We start from the raw sequence: 17,927 nt of genomic DNA on the forward strand, positions 1-17,927 counted from the left end.
GCTTGATCTGGCCCTCAGTTACTTATGGACAAAAAAGAAAGGAGATACACACCAGGTGGGTGATCCAAAGCCACAAAATTATCACCACCACCAGGGGACAGCTGGTGGTTGTCAAAATATATATTTGCTATAGCATAAATAACGGGTTGGATTCAACTAACCAGTACTATCAATAGAAACCCACACAAGGTCTTCTGCTAGCACAGTAGGGCTTTCCACTGTTTTCCTCCCCACACCCAAAATTGGCTTAGTGATCAGGAGAACCCCAAGGTATGGGTCTCCTGAGGAGAGGAGAGAGACGTTGTTCTGTTGGGCAAGCTGAAATGCTTGGAAATGTTTGGAAAAGATGAATACCTCCCAGGGTTCCTGGGATGTGTGCATCACTTTTTCAGTAGGGGAAATGAGAGGTGGTACGTTGCATAAATATATAGACAAGTATAAATATTAGAAGATACCTGCAGGGATAGGGCTTTGGTTTTAGCTTGTAGCTCCTGTTTTATCAACAGGTGGAAGAATGTGTGTGCATGCACACACACATACACACACCGTGTGCCATGCAAGTGCAAACTTTTTGATTGGCTGCCTTTTTGCGGCTCTCAGGAACTGAGCATCATTTAAAAATGAACACCCACAAGCTGTAACAATGTGTGGGAACTGAATAAGAAATCAAACTAAAGAGCAGTCTAAAAACTGCTAAGTAATGACTTGATTCGTGCTCTTTCTCCCCCTTCCCCCAAAGGAATCTCAGATTTGAACATTATGTCAAAGAAAAGTTTTCCTAAGATATTATTTTTGAGGGGGTGGGGAACAAATGATGGTTATTAGTCTGATGTAACCAATGGGTTCCCAACTAGTTGAACTTTAGAAAAAAATTGATGTTGTATGTCTCCCAGACTCTTATTCTCTGCACGTGGAAATGTATAATTAGTGTTGGGTAGTGAAAGGATCTCACCAGACTTAAGGTTGTACTATGAAGCAACCTGTTTGTCTCAGATACCTTCAAATCTTGAAGGTACCAAAGACTTGAATAGAAAGAAATTATCGTCAAGGGCTTATACATTGTTAACAGGTGGCTGGATCTTGTTGTAACTGAACTGTGGGGTTTTTTGTTTTGTTTTGCCTATTGCAAAACATTGTTTAATTGGTTTTATTGATCGTTCTTCGGCTCAGTTATATCTTGATGAACTACTTAATGGATGGTTTCTCTTCAAAGTCGATGTGTTATTGCCTGATGATAATGAATTGTTTATTGCAACATTCTGTATATTGAGATATTGTGACATAATTGTTTTCATTGTCCCTTTTATTGTATTTTTGTTACATTCTTTTCAGCTTTGACATAAACTGCCTTGCACATGTAGTATATGGAAAGGCAGTGTATAAAAAAAATTGACAGACTTATGGAAGTGGAGGAAGAAGTTTCTTACTTTTTTCTGTTCTATGCTATGCACTAATTCATACACTGGGCAACTTTGGATGATCATAGCATAACTTAATGAGCCTTATGGCCATGTACTCCATTCCTTCACTCCTCCTTTCATGCGATTTAGTAAGCAAACAAAATAGGTCGTCTTCCACTAACTACAGTTTCCCATTTTCTCCAAACCCAGAAACTATGGTTAACAGCTTATGAACAAGTCAGCATAACAAGCCATGACTTTACCTTAGTATCCTGGCTTCTTTCAAAACTATTCCCAGTCTGGACAAAATGTGAAGCAATAGGAGACGCCCTTTTGCTTTGCTTGCTCGTGCATTTGTTTGCTTGATTTCACAAAAGGAGAAGTGAGCACTTGCCAAAAGCCTTATTCATATATCAGTTTATTAAGTTAAACTATTATTGTTGGAACATGCTCAACATCTTCCTAGTGGGGACTCCCCAGGAGCTGGTTCGCATGAACCACCAGCAACATAAAAGCTTGCTTTCTTTCTTCCTTCCTTCCTTCCTTCCTTCCTTCCTTCCTTTCTTTCTTTCTTGTAAGTGGCACAAGCAGAAGCTGCTGATCCATTTCAACTTTTTTCTTCTGGCCACATCTGTCTCTGTCTCGTAGTTCTGTTTCTGTCCAGCTCTGCTCACCATCTTTTGCTCACACATGACGAGTGACATGCTCTAGGGCAGGAAAAACAAGAGACCTCGATCTGTTTTGGTCAGTTTGGGTTATCTCATTATCTAGTTAAAGATTGTGAAAATTAACCCTATCTTTGTATACACCTGGTTATCAGGTGTCTTATTTTTAAAGTAAAGTTTAGTTGTTAATTTTTAAAACAAATAAGTTTTAGTTTCTTTTGTTTATGTCATTAATAAAAAATAATATCCTTTATTACTATGAACATGTATTGAATCATAGAATTTTTAGAGTTGGGCGGGACTGCAAGGGTCATCTAGTCCAACCGTCTGCAATGTAGGAATCTTTTTGCCAAATGTGGACCTTGAACCCCCGACCCTAAGATTCGATAGCTCTACAAACTGAGCTGTCCCTCTGAATGTTCCCCTTTGGGTGCCTTCCATAATGAAATACAGTGGTACCTCGGGTTATATACGCTTCAGGTTACAGACTCCGCTAACCCAGAAATAGTACCTCGGGTTAAGAACTTTGCTTCAGGATGAGAACAGAAATCGTGCTCCGGCGACGCAGCAGCAGCGGGAGGCCCCATTAGCTAAAGTGGTGCTTCAGGTTAAGAACAGACCTCTGGAACGAATAAAGTACCACTGTATGCTTTGCATGCTTATGCATTCATTGTTTCATCTACTTTTGGCTCTGGTCCCACCTCTGCTGGCACCTGGCCCTCAGAAGGTTGTCCGGAAGGGAATGTGGCCCTCAATCAGAAAAAGATTCATCACCCCCTTGCTATGCACTATTCACTGTGCTGAAATATAATACCTTTTTATGAATATGTGAAGAAAAGCTCCCTGTGCACATGCATTGAAGCAGTAATGATGATAATGCATTGCCACCACTGATTTTATTTTATGAAGCCACACAAAGGTTAAAGCTGTGCCTGCATTATGATTGTTTTTATCACAGCTTGTATATGTCTGTCCTGACCTGTTCTTCTAGCAGCAGCAGCCCAAACGCCTCCTCAACGTTGCGGGACATGTCTGGGTGGTTGCAAGTCATTGCCTCCAGCCAGGAAATTGCTAGAGCCGAGTGGCACAGTGAGGCCTGCAGGGCTGCTATGCCAGTGGACAGTGCAGAGATGGTCACCAGGTCATCAGCTCAGTAATGAAAAGGAAATAATAATTTGGATTAAAAGCCAGATGTCCCTTCTGGTTCATACACAGGATTTGAAGCTGCAGTGGGAACTGAACATTATAGGCAGGCAAAACTGGATATGGGAGGATTAAATCAGTTACAAGAAGCAGATTAATCAAATGATGATAATGTGCTTTCCCAAGGGAGAGCCATGGGGGCAATCCAGTTAAGAGCCTGCAGCATAAGGGAGAGCCTTGTCAATTTGACTTCTGACATGTAAGCTCCGTGAATACAAAATAGACATCTTTCAAAAGCAAGGAATGCTGTCTTTCAAAAACATGTTTTCTCCCACTTGAATGCCTTTGAAAGAGAGGGAACTAGCGATTAGGGAAGATTTGGCATATGTATAAGAAGGTACATGAAAACACTGGATTGCTTTATTTAAGCTGGGGGGTCAGTCTGCATAGCACTGCTTATTTAGCTGTTGGAGATGGCTTCACTTCTTTTAAGGTCTTTCTTTCCTGGACCAGATCCCTACTTCAAGTAGAGTCATTGAATAGCACTTCAGTTAGTCATGGCTAACTTGTCCATCTTTCACGTTGTTAAGCAAGATGGTGAGATGAGTGCCTTCAGATGTAATGAGAGGAGGCCACATTGCTCTTCATGCACCTCTTTTATACTTTGAATTATTTTTAGCTTTAGTAGAATGCAAAATATGTTAAGTGGGCATTGAGCATAGGAGTAGCATAAGACACTTGGAAGGCATGTGGCTCATTTAGTCAGGTGCTGCAAATTTAGCTATTGATACATTACTATTGATCACTGCAGATGGTGACAGCAGCCATGAAATTAAGAGACGCCTGCTTCTTGGGAGAAAAGCAGTGACAAACCTAGACAGCATCTTAAAAAGCAGAGACATCACCTTGCCAACAAAGGTCCGTATAGTTAAAGCTATGGTTTTCCCAGTAGTGATGTACGGAAGTGAGAGCTGGACCATAAAGAAGGCTGATCGCTGAAGAATTGATGCTTTTGAATTATGGTACTGGAGGAGACTCTTGAGAGTCCCATGGACTGCAAGAAGATCAAACCTATCCATTCTTAAGGAAATCAGCCCTGAGTGCTCACTGGAAGGACAGATCCTGAAGCTGAGACTCCAATACTTTGGCCACCTCATGAGAAGAGAAGACTCCCTGGAAAAGACCCTGATGTTGGGAAAGATGGTGGGCACAAGGAGAAGGGGACGACAGAGGACGAGATGGTTGGATAGTGTTCTTGAAGCTACCAGCAAGACAGAAGTGCCTGGCGTGCTCTGGTCCATGGGGTCACGATGAGACGGACACAACTAAATGACTAAACAACAACAACATTACTATTTTTCTTGAAATCAGCGAAAAGGGCAAATGCAAAGAAAACCAAGGACATAGGAAGAGCCCCTCTGAATCAGAAAAAGGCCAATTTAGTCCAACATCCTGTTCTTAAACTGCGGCCACCCAGATGTTCTCCCATGGGGAAAAGGATGGAAGAAGGTAGAATATTGCTCTCTCCAACCACCTACACTTGGAAGAGAATGTTCAAGTACTCGGATCTAGGGATCTGAAGAAATCAAGCATTCCAGAGAAAGGATAGGGAAGGCAAGCCTAATAAGTGGCAGTCCAGAAAAGAGAATCTCTTATCTGTGTCTCTCTGGCATCTCAGCTCTAGCTGTTATACTCACCAAACCCTACCAAGGACTGAACAATAAGATTGTGGACACCCTAAAGCTGTAAAAGACCAAGAGATTGACACTGCAATGTACCTAATCACCACTTTCTTTACATCTTCACATTCTTCAAGTTTTGCCAATTGTAGCCCTGTCAACCAAATTGCACCAATAATAAATGTGTGGCAAGAAGTGCTTGGGATTCTTCTACTGCCAGCCCCCCGTCCCATTCATTCATACCTTTGCACAAAGCGGATTGCATTCAGAATGTATGCTGGTATGCTCCATGATGAGAGACTGAAGAACACATGGAGATGAGAGGCAAGACCAGCAGGTATGGTTTCAGACTCTCCCTCCAAGTCCTCACATTCATTAGCATTTTCAGTTTCTTGCAAGTTGGAAACTGGAATGTTTAGCGTGCCATCACAGGTGATGTCATCACCATCCTCTTCCCTCTTACACCATTTGCTTTCAACAGAGAGAAGGATGACTGAAGGTCATTAAAAGCTCTTCTTGAGCTTTTAATAGAGAAATAAGTTGCACCCTGTGCATTTAAGTAACAGCCATCTTTTCCCAAACAGCATTCTTTACAAAAGCTCAAGAAAGGCATTGGCTCTCTATGCATTTGTTGATGCATTTGTAGTTTCACTCCTGCTTCTAAGAACTCTGCTCCACAAAATAAATGTATGCATAGCAGAAATAGGGAACCTGTGGCCCTCCAGATGTTGTTGGATGTTGTGGGGGAGGAAGGGAAAGGAGATTGTTAGCCACTTTGAGACTCCTTAGGGTAGTGATAAAGGGGGATATCAAATCCAAACTCCTCCTCTTCTTCTTCTAGTATTTTAAAGTATTAAATCTGATTATATTGTTTTATGTCTTACATGTTGTACTTGAAGATGTATACTGCTGGAGTTCTTCTTCTGTTACACATACAATCAAGTCCTCTTCTTTCTGGTACTGCAAAGTGATTTTGAAGTGGTAGGTAACTTTTAAAATAAACATGCCCAGTATTATCTTTTTTGTTAAAAGATGGCTTGCTATGCATTATTGGCTTTCTTGCTGATCTGTTGGACAGGGTATCAAATACATTACCCTAGAGTAGTCCACTTCGCTGGGTTTTACACCAAGGGTAAGAATTTGAGGATTGCTCTCTCTTGTATTTCATTGTATTGATTGTATCTCAGCATGGTGCCATTAATGCCACAACCTCCTTCAAAATCCTAGCTGCCTTTAAAGATTACTTTCCCCTAATCATGTGTGGGAGGAGGGGATGTTACAGCTGTCTTCTTTGCAAACAGATGATTCCCATCCACAATATTTGCAAATGCCAAACTAGGCTGCTTCTGATACTGTGGCTTTGGATAAAATGCAGACCCTTTTTTTACACAACTAACAGCAACCTTACTCATTCATATGTGGAAATAAGTGGTCTTTATTTGCAAGTAACAGGAACAGAATGTGATGTTTACTGCAAAGGTTACACACCCCTGAAATCAGGTACAGTCCAATCAATATCCTGTTAGCAGCAAAGGTTGACTTGCCAACGCCAGATCCTGCACCTAGGCTGCCACCAGGGAGGCACCTCTGCCTGTGGACTCTGAGCAATTGTCTAATGACTCTGAGGATTAAGAAGCCCAAGCTCCTGCAGCCCCAAACTCTGTCTCTTATAAGGAACCAATGGCTACAGGAAATGGCACTGGCTTTTTAACTGGCATGTTGTAGCACTCAGAAGATGATGCTCCAGTCTTGATCCTCCAGGCCAGACTATAAAGCTATGACAAGTGTTGCAAGTCAACTTTCTTCTCAACTGTAGGATTGCTACCTGTGATCCTGAATTTCTTGTTTCTGCGTTATCTCTTGCTCGCATCCTTGTCACTGTCCAGGGTCCTGATCTCACTCCAGCACAAAGCTGGCTTGGGCAGTCCCAGGTACTCTCTCACTAGCTCCTTTGGACTGCTTCCTCTCCCTCTTCTTGGCAGCTGAGATTGTTATTGATCATGGCAAGTTTCCCTATTGCTGCAACTCTAGAACCACTGAACCTATCCAAAAACCTCCAGTGAAGGAGAGTCCACAACCTCCCGAGGGAGACTGTTCCACTGTCTCACAGCTCTTACTGTCAGAAAGTTCTCTCTGATGTTTAGTTGGAACCTCCTTTCTTGTAACTTGTGCCTGAGCTCAGGTGGACAGGGTCCAAAAAGTCATCAGAAAAATCCTCAGACCATCCATCTGCATGCAGTTGAAGACAATGGCAAAACACCTGTTGCTTTGTACCAATCGTTTTAAGCAGCAGTTGTTAATTCTAGAATGAATTGAACACATCTGTCGGCTACTGGTGGAAGTTCATTTGATAGGGCTTTCAGGATCCTATATTCCAGGTCTGCTCAGCACAGTTATTGCCCCACCAAATGGAGTTCAGCTCACCAATCATGGTTGGGAGCCCACCAGCAAGTTGACAAATATCCTGGTTTGACTTTGTGTCTGTGACTGTGAAAGCAAGGTGTGTGTATGTATGTGTCTGTGTGTGTGTGTGTGTGTGTGTGAGAGAGAGAGAGAGAGGGGGGGGGGACAAGGGTAGAGGAAGCACATGGCAGATAACATGGCCACTGTCTTATGTTCATCTGGGTGGATCATAAGTCATGCTGACCTGCTGCCTGTAGGCAACAAGCCAGCCATGAAATAGCCGCATTTCATGGCTATTTGGGACATCATTTTGTGCTGTTGATGTACCTCTGATGCATTTCGGTTTAGTAGCAATCTCACAATAGCGTGGGTGGCATTGAGTGATTTTAGCATAAAAAAGAGAAGTGTCGTGGGGGAGCGGTTTTTGTGTATTGAAAGACAGCATTAAATGTTTCCATTAGTTGCCATAGGGATGGGCAGAAGTTCAGTTTAAATGACAGCTTCTTGACGCTTTAGGATATATATTTTTTTTAAAAAGAAGTCATTGTGACTTCCCCCTTCCTTTTCTTACTATTATTGCTCTTGAAGACATTTTAAATTAAGGAAGGCATAAAATCCAAAGGTGTACTCCTCTTGCAAACAATGAAAGGATACCTTAGTCCTCATCCCCAACTAAAACAAAACCTCAGGTCCCAAACAGCATTGATAAAATCAGCAGGGGAGGTGCAGTTTCTTTTCAGTGCTATGCATTGAATTTGAATCTAACTTGGCTCATCTTCTAGACCAGCCTTTCTGACCCTTGGTCCCAAAGGTGTTCCTGGACTACAGCTCCCATCATTGCTAGCTAGCAGGACCAGTGGTGATGGGAGTTGTAGTCCAACAACATCTGGGGACCCAAGGTTGAGAAAGGCTGTTCTAGTCCTACCATCTCCACGATCCTTACCCACACAGACACATGTCCATCACAACTGCCTCTTCAAAGCAGAGTTCATCAACCAACATTTAAGTCACTCAGTGCTATTATCCCACCGTGCACCTGCTTCGTAATGATTGCATCAACCAAAAAACAAGCAAACATGCAAGTGTGGCATTTTCAAAATGCAACTCAATCTATTTTTAATGGTAATGTTAAATTAATGTAAAAAAGAAGAAGCTTTAGCTTCCTCCATTTATCTCCCTGCCCAGTGATTCATAACAGGATCGTTTCACAAGCTCAAGATACAAATTACATCCCATAGTACGCAATCCAAGCTTAGGGATATCAAAGGCCTGGAGCTGTGGTTTATGGCTGTCCCAAGGGCTGTAAGTTTGCCAACACTTTTGGCATTTTGAGCACCCGATAAAGGACATTTTGATTTTCTTGTCATTTACAAAATTAGGCAGCTTAATAATGAATACTGTATGAAGTGCAAATGAGATAAATAGTGAAGGATTTTATTTTGGACCACGACTTTTCCCCCATCAGCTTTTCACAGAAAGGAAACTATGAAGGGGTGGGAAGATTGAATACAACATGTTTAACTCTGATTTTAGAATTTTCAGATCAGTAACAGACTCACCACTCACATTAAGATCAAGCCCTTACTCAAAAAATAATGATTAAAAATGAAGATTAAAATTTAATTATAAAGACAAAGCATTGAGACACATTAAAAACTAACTGATATATTTTTGCTTATGCTTTTGTAAGCGGCAGCATGCTTCAAACACATCAAATGGGCAGATACATTGATAGATTCTCATTATCTGTGATGATGCTCCAGAGGATTTTTCTGTCCCTGTATAGTTAATGGGTCTAAAATCTCCAGCTGGTTTATTTCATAAAAGCGTCAAAAGGTAAAACAGTCTACTGTGGGTGATGGGCTGTCATATTAGTGACCATCTGTGTTTAAAATGTTCTGTGATAAACTTGTCTTCAGAACTAAACTTTTACCTTATTACTAGTGCCTTAATTTATACAGTGTTTGTGCACTGTTTCCCCTTAATTTTTCTGCAGCATGTTGGTCTGTTGCCGGAGGCAGAATTGCATAACAAGTTGTAAGTGCTAGACTGTGGGCCAGGTAGGGACCTAAAGCCACAGTCCTAATATTTATTAGAGGTTACCACCCACAAACATCCGCTGTGCCTTCTGCTTGTGTGGTGGCACCTTTGTAAAACCACTTCTTACTGTTTGTAGCAGAGTTTTCCCAGAGGCAGAGGACAAGAACAGGAGTCATACTCAAATTCACAGTCAAGAGCTTCTTTATTGCTTGACTGGTTGCACAAGCATTTCTGTTACTATTGTATACATAGTATACAATATACTATTGTATATTGTATATTTACGTTCCTTCTCCATCTCTCCAGCACAATATAATCTCAGTCTAGTAATTAACAATCCTGACACAGCAAAACTCACAGTAACAGCAGCACACATTGTCTTACTTCCAACCTTGTTGTCAGCATGCATGCTGACTGTGTATGTGTTTTCCTCCTGTGGTTATTGCAGTCTGCAACTTCCTCCCTTTATTTGCACCTCTAGCTGACACCAATCAAGCCTAGAGTGCCACTCCTACACACTAAAGAAAATTCTGGAACCCTCTTTAAAGCTTCCAGGAACTTGTATCTGTTTTTTAAAGAATGTTTTCCTAACAATATTTATTTCCTGCCAACAGAGTGGCTACATCCAGTCTGCTGGTCACAGTGATGTTGAACACACCACATTGCACACACCACTGAAGAGAGCTCAGAGGCCTTAGCATAGAATATACCACAGTAACTCCCTGGGAGAGATGTCAGCTCCCATCCTGCTTTAAGTCTTGGTGTGAGGAGCTTCTGGATGCTTCTCCTTTCACTGTAGCTTCTCAGCAAAGACCCTTCCAAACTGACCCAATCCAGGCTGTAGACTGGGAGAAGGGCCATAGCTCAGTGGTGTGGCATCTGCTTTCCATGCAGAAAGTCCAAGGTTCAGTCCCTGGCATCTCCAGGTATGCCTAGGAGAAAACTGTGTCTGAAATCCTAGATGGTATTGAGCTAAATGGGCCAGTGGTCTGACGCAGTACAAAGCAACTTCCTTGGTTACTTCTGGGCAGGAAGGAGGGCTTCCTGTCTCACTAGAATCTTGCTTGAACAACAAGTTCTACCTGTGGCCTTGCGTTTCCAGTCCTGCTCTTTAATCCTGGCTTGTTCTCTGGCTCAGCCTTCGCGTTTGCCCTCAGAGCCTGATTGTTCCCAGACCCTCCAAGTGTTTCATTATTTTCCAGGGACAGTCCTGGATTTACAGAAGCCGTCCCAGTTTCTGATTTGATCCCGGAGTGTCTTACTTTTCCTTAGAATGTTCCTGTTTTCATCAGAGAAATGTTGGAGGATATGAAGTTATGCAACCCCTGAGCCAAGGAGATAAGTAGCTATACAACCTTTAGAAGACATCTGAAGGCAGCCCAATATATAGGGATTTTTAAAAAAAGGTTTAATGCTTTATTATGTTTTTATATATGTTGAAAGCCACCCAGGATGGCTGGGGCAACCCAGTCAGATGGATGGGGTATATAAAAAATAGTATAGAACAGGACGTCCCTATTTTCATTAGATAAATGTTGGAGGGTATGTTGTTCCTTGGCACTAATTCCTGGTTCACAGCTCCTGAGTCACTCCAGGCTTGCTACCCATGGACCAGCCCACATGGCCAAGTCTGTCAATTCTCCCTTGAACTTGAGGTTTCGAGCTAAGGTGCTTTTCTGTTATTCTATACTCAAGCTATCAGCTGGATACTTCTGTGAAGTCTTTTACTGTGTACTTTCCAAAATGGCTCACGTCTGAGGGTATCAAGCAAATACAGAACAAAGCTCTTGCCTTCAGTCCTTTTCAGCACAAGATTAATACATACTTACAGCAGCCTATAGGGCTACTCTTGACAGCTAAGTGGCAAAAACGTTTACTTCTCTCTCTTTTCTTTTTGAACTTGTCCCCCCGGAAACAACTCCCTGCAATAATCCCCTTGCCTACATGTTCCTTCAGCTGCCCATTCAGTTTTCTCTCCTACTTTCTTTTGGGGCTAATATTAGTGTTTGTCAGCAGCAAAATTCTTTGCCTTTTCTTCCCAAGCTCTGAGTCATTATCACAACATTCATGTTCACAAAGAACAGTTTAGAGGAGGGAGGGGGAGAGAGAGTGAGAGAGGTGGGTAAAAACCTGTTGCCAACACATAAGTGCATGCCGGAAAGTCACCAGGCCACTCATAAACACCAGGCACCCAATTATTGCCCTTTCTCCATCAAACAGTGATTTTTTTCAATTTTCTGTTTGGAATCTTGGCTCTGGGTATACATTCTGATAGAGAATTTCCTTAACAGCTACTTTTACATGAGGGTACAGGAAAATGGGGCATGTTAGATGGGCCCAGTTCAGATATTTGTTATGTGTGTGGATGGGGTGGGGCGGACTAGGGTTATCAAACGTTTGGAAGCTCAAATCATGTTTTTCCAATTCTGATTTGGAGGCAAACTATGGTTTGTGTTAACCATAGTTTGTGGCAACTACCATTCTCATAGGATGGAAATTGGAAAGAGGAAAAGAGGAGGGGAAGTAGCATGAAGGCTCCAACCTGCTTGCTTATCATTAAAACTTCATCCAAATGAATCCTGAGGTGGTGGCTATGATGGTGATGCACCTGAGCCTCCCTGTGGAGCTTTCCCAAAGTACCACTGCATCAAAGCCCCTCTCCTTTCTGCAAGGGTCACATAGTGATGACACTTGGAAGCAACGGTGCTTCTGTATTATAGAGGCCATCCCCTTATTTAGACTTAATGTAAAGGTAAAGGCACCCCTGACCGATAGGTCCAGTCACGGATGACTCTGGGGTTTCAGCGCTCATCTCGCTCTATAGGCTGAGGAGCCTGTGTTTGTCCGCAGACAGCTCATGTGGCCAGCATGACTAAGCCGCTTCTGGCGAACCAGAGCAAAGTACGGAAACACCGTTTACCTTCCCACCGGAGCAGTACCTGTTTATCTACTTGCACTTCGACGTGCTTTCGAAATGCTAGGTGGGCAGGAGCTGGGGCCAAACAACGGGAGCTTACCCCGTTGCTGGGATTCAAACCACCAACCTTCTGATCGGCAAGCTCTAGGGTCTGTGGTTTAGACCACAGCACCACCCGTGTCCCAAAACTTCCCTCTCCTGGAACACAAAATGGTACACTGTTCTTCATTGGAGGTTTTAAAGCAGAGATTGGATTCTCCTCTGTTGGGGATTATTTAGCTGTGATTTCTGCATTGCAGGGGGTTGTACTTGGTGATCCTTGGGAGGGTCATCCACAGGTCTGTGATTCTATGAGAATAGGTCTTTCTTTTATTTCTGAGCTCCATTGCACTGAAATGCACAGGGCACTTGTAAGTTCTCTGTAGTATTTATTTGTTACATTCTCATCCTGCTTTCCTTCCAAAGAGCTCAACGTAGCACACATAACACTCGCCTCTTTTTATCCCCTGTGAGATAGGTCAGACTGGGAGATAGTAAGCTTTATGGCTGAGTGGGGATTTGAACCTGACTCTCCCCAGTTCCATTTCAACGCTCCAATCCTGGGGATGCCAAAGTTGTGCCATCAAGATATTCTTGGAGTACAGCTGCCACCACCCCTGATCACTGGCTGGGGATGATGGGAGTTGTTGTCCAACAATTAGAGGGGGCTGTGTTGGCTTCCTTGCTCCAGTCACTCTGCATCACTCCCCCCCCCCCATTTTCCCCCCTCTGGAAAGCCTAGGACTCTTTCCCAACTTTTTTGATAGGAAAGACAAAACAAAACAAAACAAAAAGCAAAAACAGATCACCTGGCGTTGTTGTGAAGTCACTGTGGATGGCCCTGCCTGCCCCTGAAGCCTTACGCTTCCCTGCATGATTTCTGCTGCTGGCAGACATGGCCATTCTATCCTAAGGCAAATTCCCACTGTACTTTCGATATCTGTTGGGTTGGCAGTGTGACTCAATCATACAACATTCATTGATTTTAAATCAGGGAATAAAATTAAATTAGAAGGCTTATATGTTTCTTCCCCGAATGAAGAAACGTACAGACCATTCAACTAAAGTAGACTTATTTGCATTTCCAGCAGGACAGGTGTGCATGTGTAAGACAGTTTGGCATCTCTTTTGACTTTCAGTGTAATGTTTGCCTTTGTGAATCTTCCAAGGACACAGTGCAGTCAAATGAAGCACCTTTAAGGTCTGTTGGAAGTGAGTTAAGCATGTGCTTATTTCTTCATTGGAACCAATGCAACTTTAAAGTGTTTTGCTTTGGCTGGATCATGCCCCAAGTGAGTATGAGGGAGATTCTGCAGCTGGGATCCAAATACTGTGAAATTAGTTATTCACAGCAATAGCGGCTTTGGGATCAATTTCTTGACCTGCATTGCCACCCTTGGTGCCAGATAGCAAATCTACTTTTGAAACAGAGTGAACTTTCAAAAGCAGCTTGTCAAATGGTATGGGGTTCTGTTGTTCAAAGAAAAAATATTTTTTAAAAACCCCACAGGGTTTGCCAAAGCCTTTGGGCACATCAGCTGTGATGTCATATTTTATGGAATGTTCACTAACATTCCAACTGCTTGGGTGGGTGGGTGGGATAGTGACCATCAATGCAATGTTGACGTTAGGCAGAAAGCCTGTGGCAAAGGAATTTAAGCAGCCCAAATGTGTGCAGAATTGCATGCAAAGAGAGCAGCATTCATGAAAGGAAGTGATAGATCAGCTTGGCAGGAGCATCGTTTTTTAAGGCCAGATGAGACGTGCTTTTTCTTTTGCAAATAACCAGGTTGGGAGGCTAACCAAGGTCAGGACTATTGTGGAGGGAGGGGCTTAAACTCCTCGTCCTCAACATGGTCCCAAATAGAACCGGTTCTCCATACCCACACTTCTCAATGCAAGGGAAATTGCCACCAGCGCCATTGCTCCTTATCTGGCTCAATGCCCTCTATGTTGTTGGTTTATTTGTGGAAGAAAAAGCAGCTAGACAGAACCAAAAACTATGACAAATATCATGTCTAAGTTTGGCCCTTAGGATCTGGATACAAAGGCGAAGAGTCTGATGCCTTGGAAATGGGTTGCTTATAATGCAAAGAATGAAGAAAAGCAGGAGAGAGATTAGGTGGTGGGTTGAGAAGCAGAAACTTAGTGCAAGGTTGGTTGTAGGAAACAAGAGTTCTTATAAAAATTGAAACAGAGGAGGCAAGGAATCAGTGGTAGGATGAGCCAGGGTACGTAGTTTGCTCACTTATTCATTGTCCCCACAGATTTGCATATGCTAATTTAAATGCAATTTAAAAAATAAGTATAGTAGTTATGATACATCTCATCTCTGTGGGAAGGACCATGACCAGCTGACCTGTTTGCCTTTTCAGTCTGCTGCTGAGGTGCAAACTGTGGGTGGTCAACTTCAAGGCTCCTTCTGCTCTCCCTTCTCATGGTTCTTTATCTTTTTACTGTAGAGTCCTCCAGAGAGAGGCCTGTCCTCTATATAGTAGGGCATGTGGCCACCCTAAGCCAAGAAGAAGGACCTTGTGCAGGACCTAAGAACAGGAGCAAGCAATGGGCACCAAAGGCCAGTAGTCAGGGGGCCAGTAAAGCTATGGGGGAGGGAGACTTTTGTATATTAATCTGAACTTTACCAGCCAAACTGTGTGTGATTTGCAAGTCCCTTGCATGTGCAGATGCTGCAGAGAAAATATGATCAGAACAGTCCCACTTGGATCCTGCCCCTAATAGATGCTTTGCTCAAGCATTTGTGTTGCCATGCACTTCCAAAAGGAGGGAGGAACTAGAAACTGCATTAGAGAAAGGAGAGAGAGAGAGAGAGAGACTGTGCATTTCATTCTAGAAAATAACTACCAATTATAATTACTCACCATGTTTCCTGGCTCAGAAGAAAAGTGGGGTTGCTTCGAACCACCCAGCACATTTTGTCATGATTAGAAAATACTCCATACCTTTTACAGAGCAGTGGAGGAGACACAGAAATAATTTCAAATGCAAATGAAATTGAGGGGGTAGGAAGCAGGGAACAGATAAGCCAGTAAAATAAAGCTGCTTTTATATATATATATATTAGTAGGCAAATGTGTTCTGAAAAAGACAGGCTCCTTTCATCTGTGCATAGGGGTTCCAAATTCTTCATTGTATACAGCAGTCTTGTTACCTTCTCCTCCTCATTTTTTATTTTAAGACTGAAGTGAGAATTAGAAGTGACTTGCTAGGATTTAGAGGCAGTTTTAATTACTGCTTAGCTTTACTTCATGGTATACAGTAAGATGCAAAGAGGATCGTGAGATTGGTAAGTACCTTTCTCCTATAAACAATTGTTTTGTTTTGCTTTATTTTTATTTATTTAAACTCCTGTATAGATTATTCCTGATCCTTATCTAGATGGAAATATTTTTTTAAAAAGGCTTTATCACATGCGTTTTGTCTTGCAGAGATTCTTGGTCAAAATAATGTTTATATTTCCGAAATCTAGAGGACTGTTTTGCAAGGTGAGGGGGGCTTAACCTTTGGACTTACTGGGCATTAGGAAAATATGTCTGGTATATCCAAAAGAGAGAGAGAGAGAGAGAGTGAGTGACTAAAACCAATCCACTAGCTCTTGATAAGAACAGAATTGGTCAGTGAAGCATTCCCCTGCATTATTCATCACTTTGCATTTTACTGTGAGATAACTTTATAGCCCCATTTTTCTTGTGGTAAATAGTCAGGGGGTGGGGGGGTGCGGGATGGAAGTAAATTATTAGACAAGGCAAAGTGGTATGAGTTAATCATTGCAGCAGCATTTCTCCTTCTTATGCTAACCATTCTGATATTGAGCAAAGAAAGAGAAGATCAGGAATGTGGGTTGTGGGGAGAAATAAATCACATTCATAGAATGTATGTATGTATGTATGTATGTATGTATGTATGTATGTATATGTCGTTCGTTGGGAAAGTTGCCACCAGGAGCTGATGGTCTTTTCCTCCTGAGGAGAGAGAGGTTGAGTGGGCGTAGAGGAGAGGCAAGTGTCACCTTCTGTTGCTTAGTAACATCTCCTGGTATCAGATAAAAGAGGTCCAGTTGATGTTATACATTATTCATCTGAGTTCCAATCAAACCATCAAAATTATTTGCTTGCATTGGGGGACTTTTAGCCAGATCAAAAGAACTCTCACTCGAAACTACTGAACCTTTCACCATTGGCAGACTTCTCTCTCTCGCTATATATATAAAAATCTTGATGCTGCAGAAAACCGCCTTGAAGAACTACAGAAGTTTTCTTGCTACGATAAGCTTGCAAATATTGAAATGGTCTCGTGCTGACTGACCAAGAAGAAGAATTCCCCATCTGTGCTTTGGGAACCTGTCTCTAGATAAAGGACTAATGGGAGGAAATGCTTTTAAAGGAATCCTGGAGGACCTTTTTGATAATTAAGCATAACAGAGGTGATTAATTCCAGGATTTCTGCCACCACCCCCTTTCAAATGCTGTTAATATCCACCGTTAATATCCAGGGTTGTCTATAGTGTTTCGTGAATGCTGGATTCTAAATATATAGTATAAGTGTCCTGGAGGGGAAGGAAAACCCAGGAGTCTGGAAGGTAAGACAGAGCCAGGATCATTGACAGTGAACATACTGAATATAAAATGCATGAGTACTACCAGTGCATGCCAGAACCTACTTTTACTACTCTGACACTGTCTAAAGATTTCAGGAGAATGCTAGCACCCAAAAAGCTTACAGGGAGAACCTTTGACAATATGGGAATGATAGTCACTTTCTCCAACATTTTAAAAGCTGGCAGCATGAAGTCATACCAGTCCTCCCTGCCAGCATGAAATAACATTTTACAAAAATAATTGTGGCCTGACTCATCTCTGGAAAAATGCAAGGCTAATATTGTCAGAAGACTGGAGAAAATGTTTGTTTTTTTAAAAAATGGATTTATTAGCATTTGTATTGCAGTATTGACAGGCTGCTTAGGATTCTAGTGCTGCAAGAATAATATTCACACAATCTTTAAGGAGAAGGCAGGGTGCAACAGGCAGTTTAAAAGGTGAGCAGCTTCAGATGCACAAAAATTGCAAACATCCAATTCATTCATTCATTTTTCTAAATTTGTGTATGGAGAAACATGCAATGTGGAAAACTGGGGATCTTAATGAAATGAAAAAGTAGAGGATTCCCACCCTGTCTCCCCACCCCCCAAAATTAGGATGGCTTAAATATTGCTTGTAAGCTTTTAGCCTGTTTTAATATTCAGGGTTTTCCTCTTCCTTTCCTTAGGAGGCTGACTACATCACTTTGGGAAACAAGGGAGAAGTGACCACAAAATCCCTCTAAGATGGATAGTCCTTTCAAGATGGACTACCTCCTAGATGTTGACTCTGCCTATCGGCTGTTTTACAGTCAAGGAGCTCAAGGTAATGTAATTTGAGGTGGTGAGTTACTGGGGTTAATAATAATAATAATAATAATAATAATAATAATAATAATAATAAATGTTAAGGTAAAGGCACTGTTGCCCCCTGGTGGAAGGCATGAGGGGAAATGGTAAGTTCCCTTCTTATGGTAGAACAGGGATAGGCAACCTAAGGTCCAGGGGCCAGATGAGGCCCAATCGCCTTCTCAATCCATCCCGTGG

At 42.2% G+C, this 17,927-nt stretch overlaps 1 protein-coding gene across 4 annotated transcripts in view; it reads left to right on the forward strand.

The window, feature by feature from the left end:
- The first annotated feature begins 15,068 nt into the window (after positions 1–15,068).
- The window catches only part of PHACTR1 (phosphatase and actin regulator 1), a 246,338-nt gene continuing 243,479 nt past the window's right edge, over positions 15,069–17,927 (forward strand). Inside the window, exons 1-2 of one of the 4 annotated variants that reach the window (XM_083623888.1) lie at positions 15,069–15,590; positions 17,570–17,706. In XM_083623888.1, coding sequence (XP_083480014.1) covers positions 17,628–17,706 — 79 coding nt within the window. In that variant the 5' untranslated portion in view covers positions 15,069–15,590; positions 17,570–17,627. Of the gene's footprint in view, positions 15,591–16,374; positions 16,884–17,569; positions 17,707–17,927 lie in introns of those variants that run through there. The other 3 variants (XM_083623887.1, XM_083623891.1, XM_083623892.1) reach the window with 3 other exon arrangements.

The sequence above is a fragment of the Podarcis filfolensis genome (assembly GCF_964270895.1).
Source record: "Podarcis filfolensis genome assembly, chromosome: 7".
Taxonomy (NCBI): Eukaryota; Metazoa; Chordata; class Lepidosauria; order Squamata; family Lacertidae; genus Podarcis; species Podarcis filfolensis.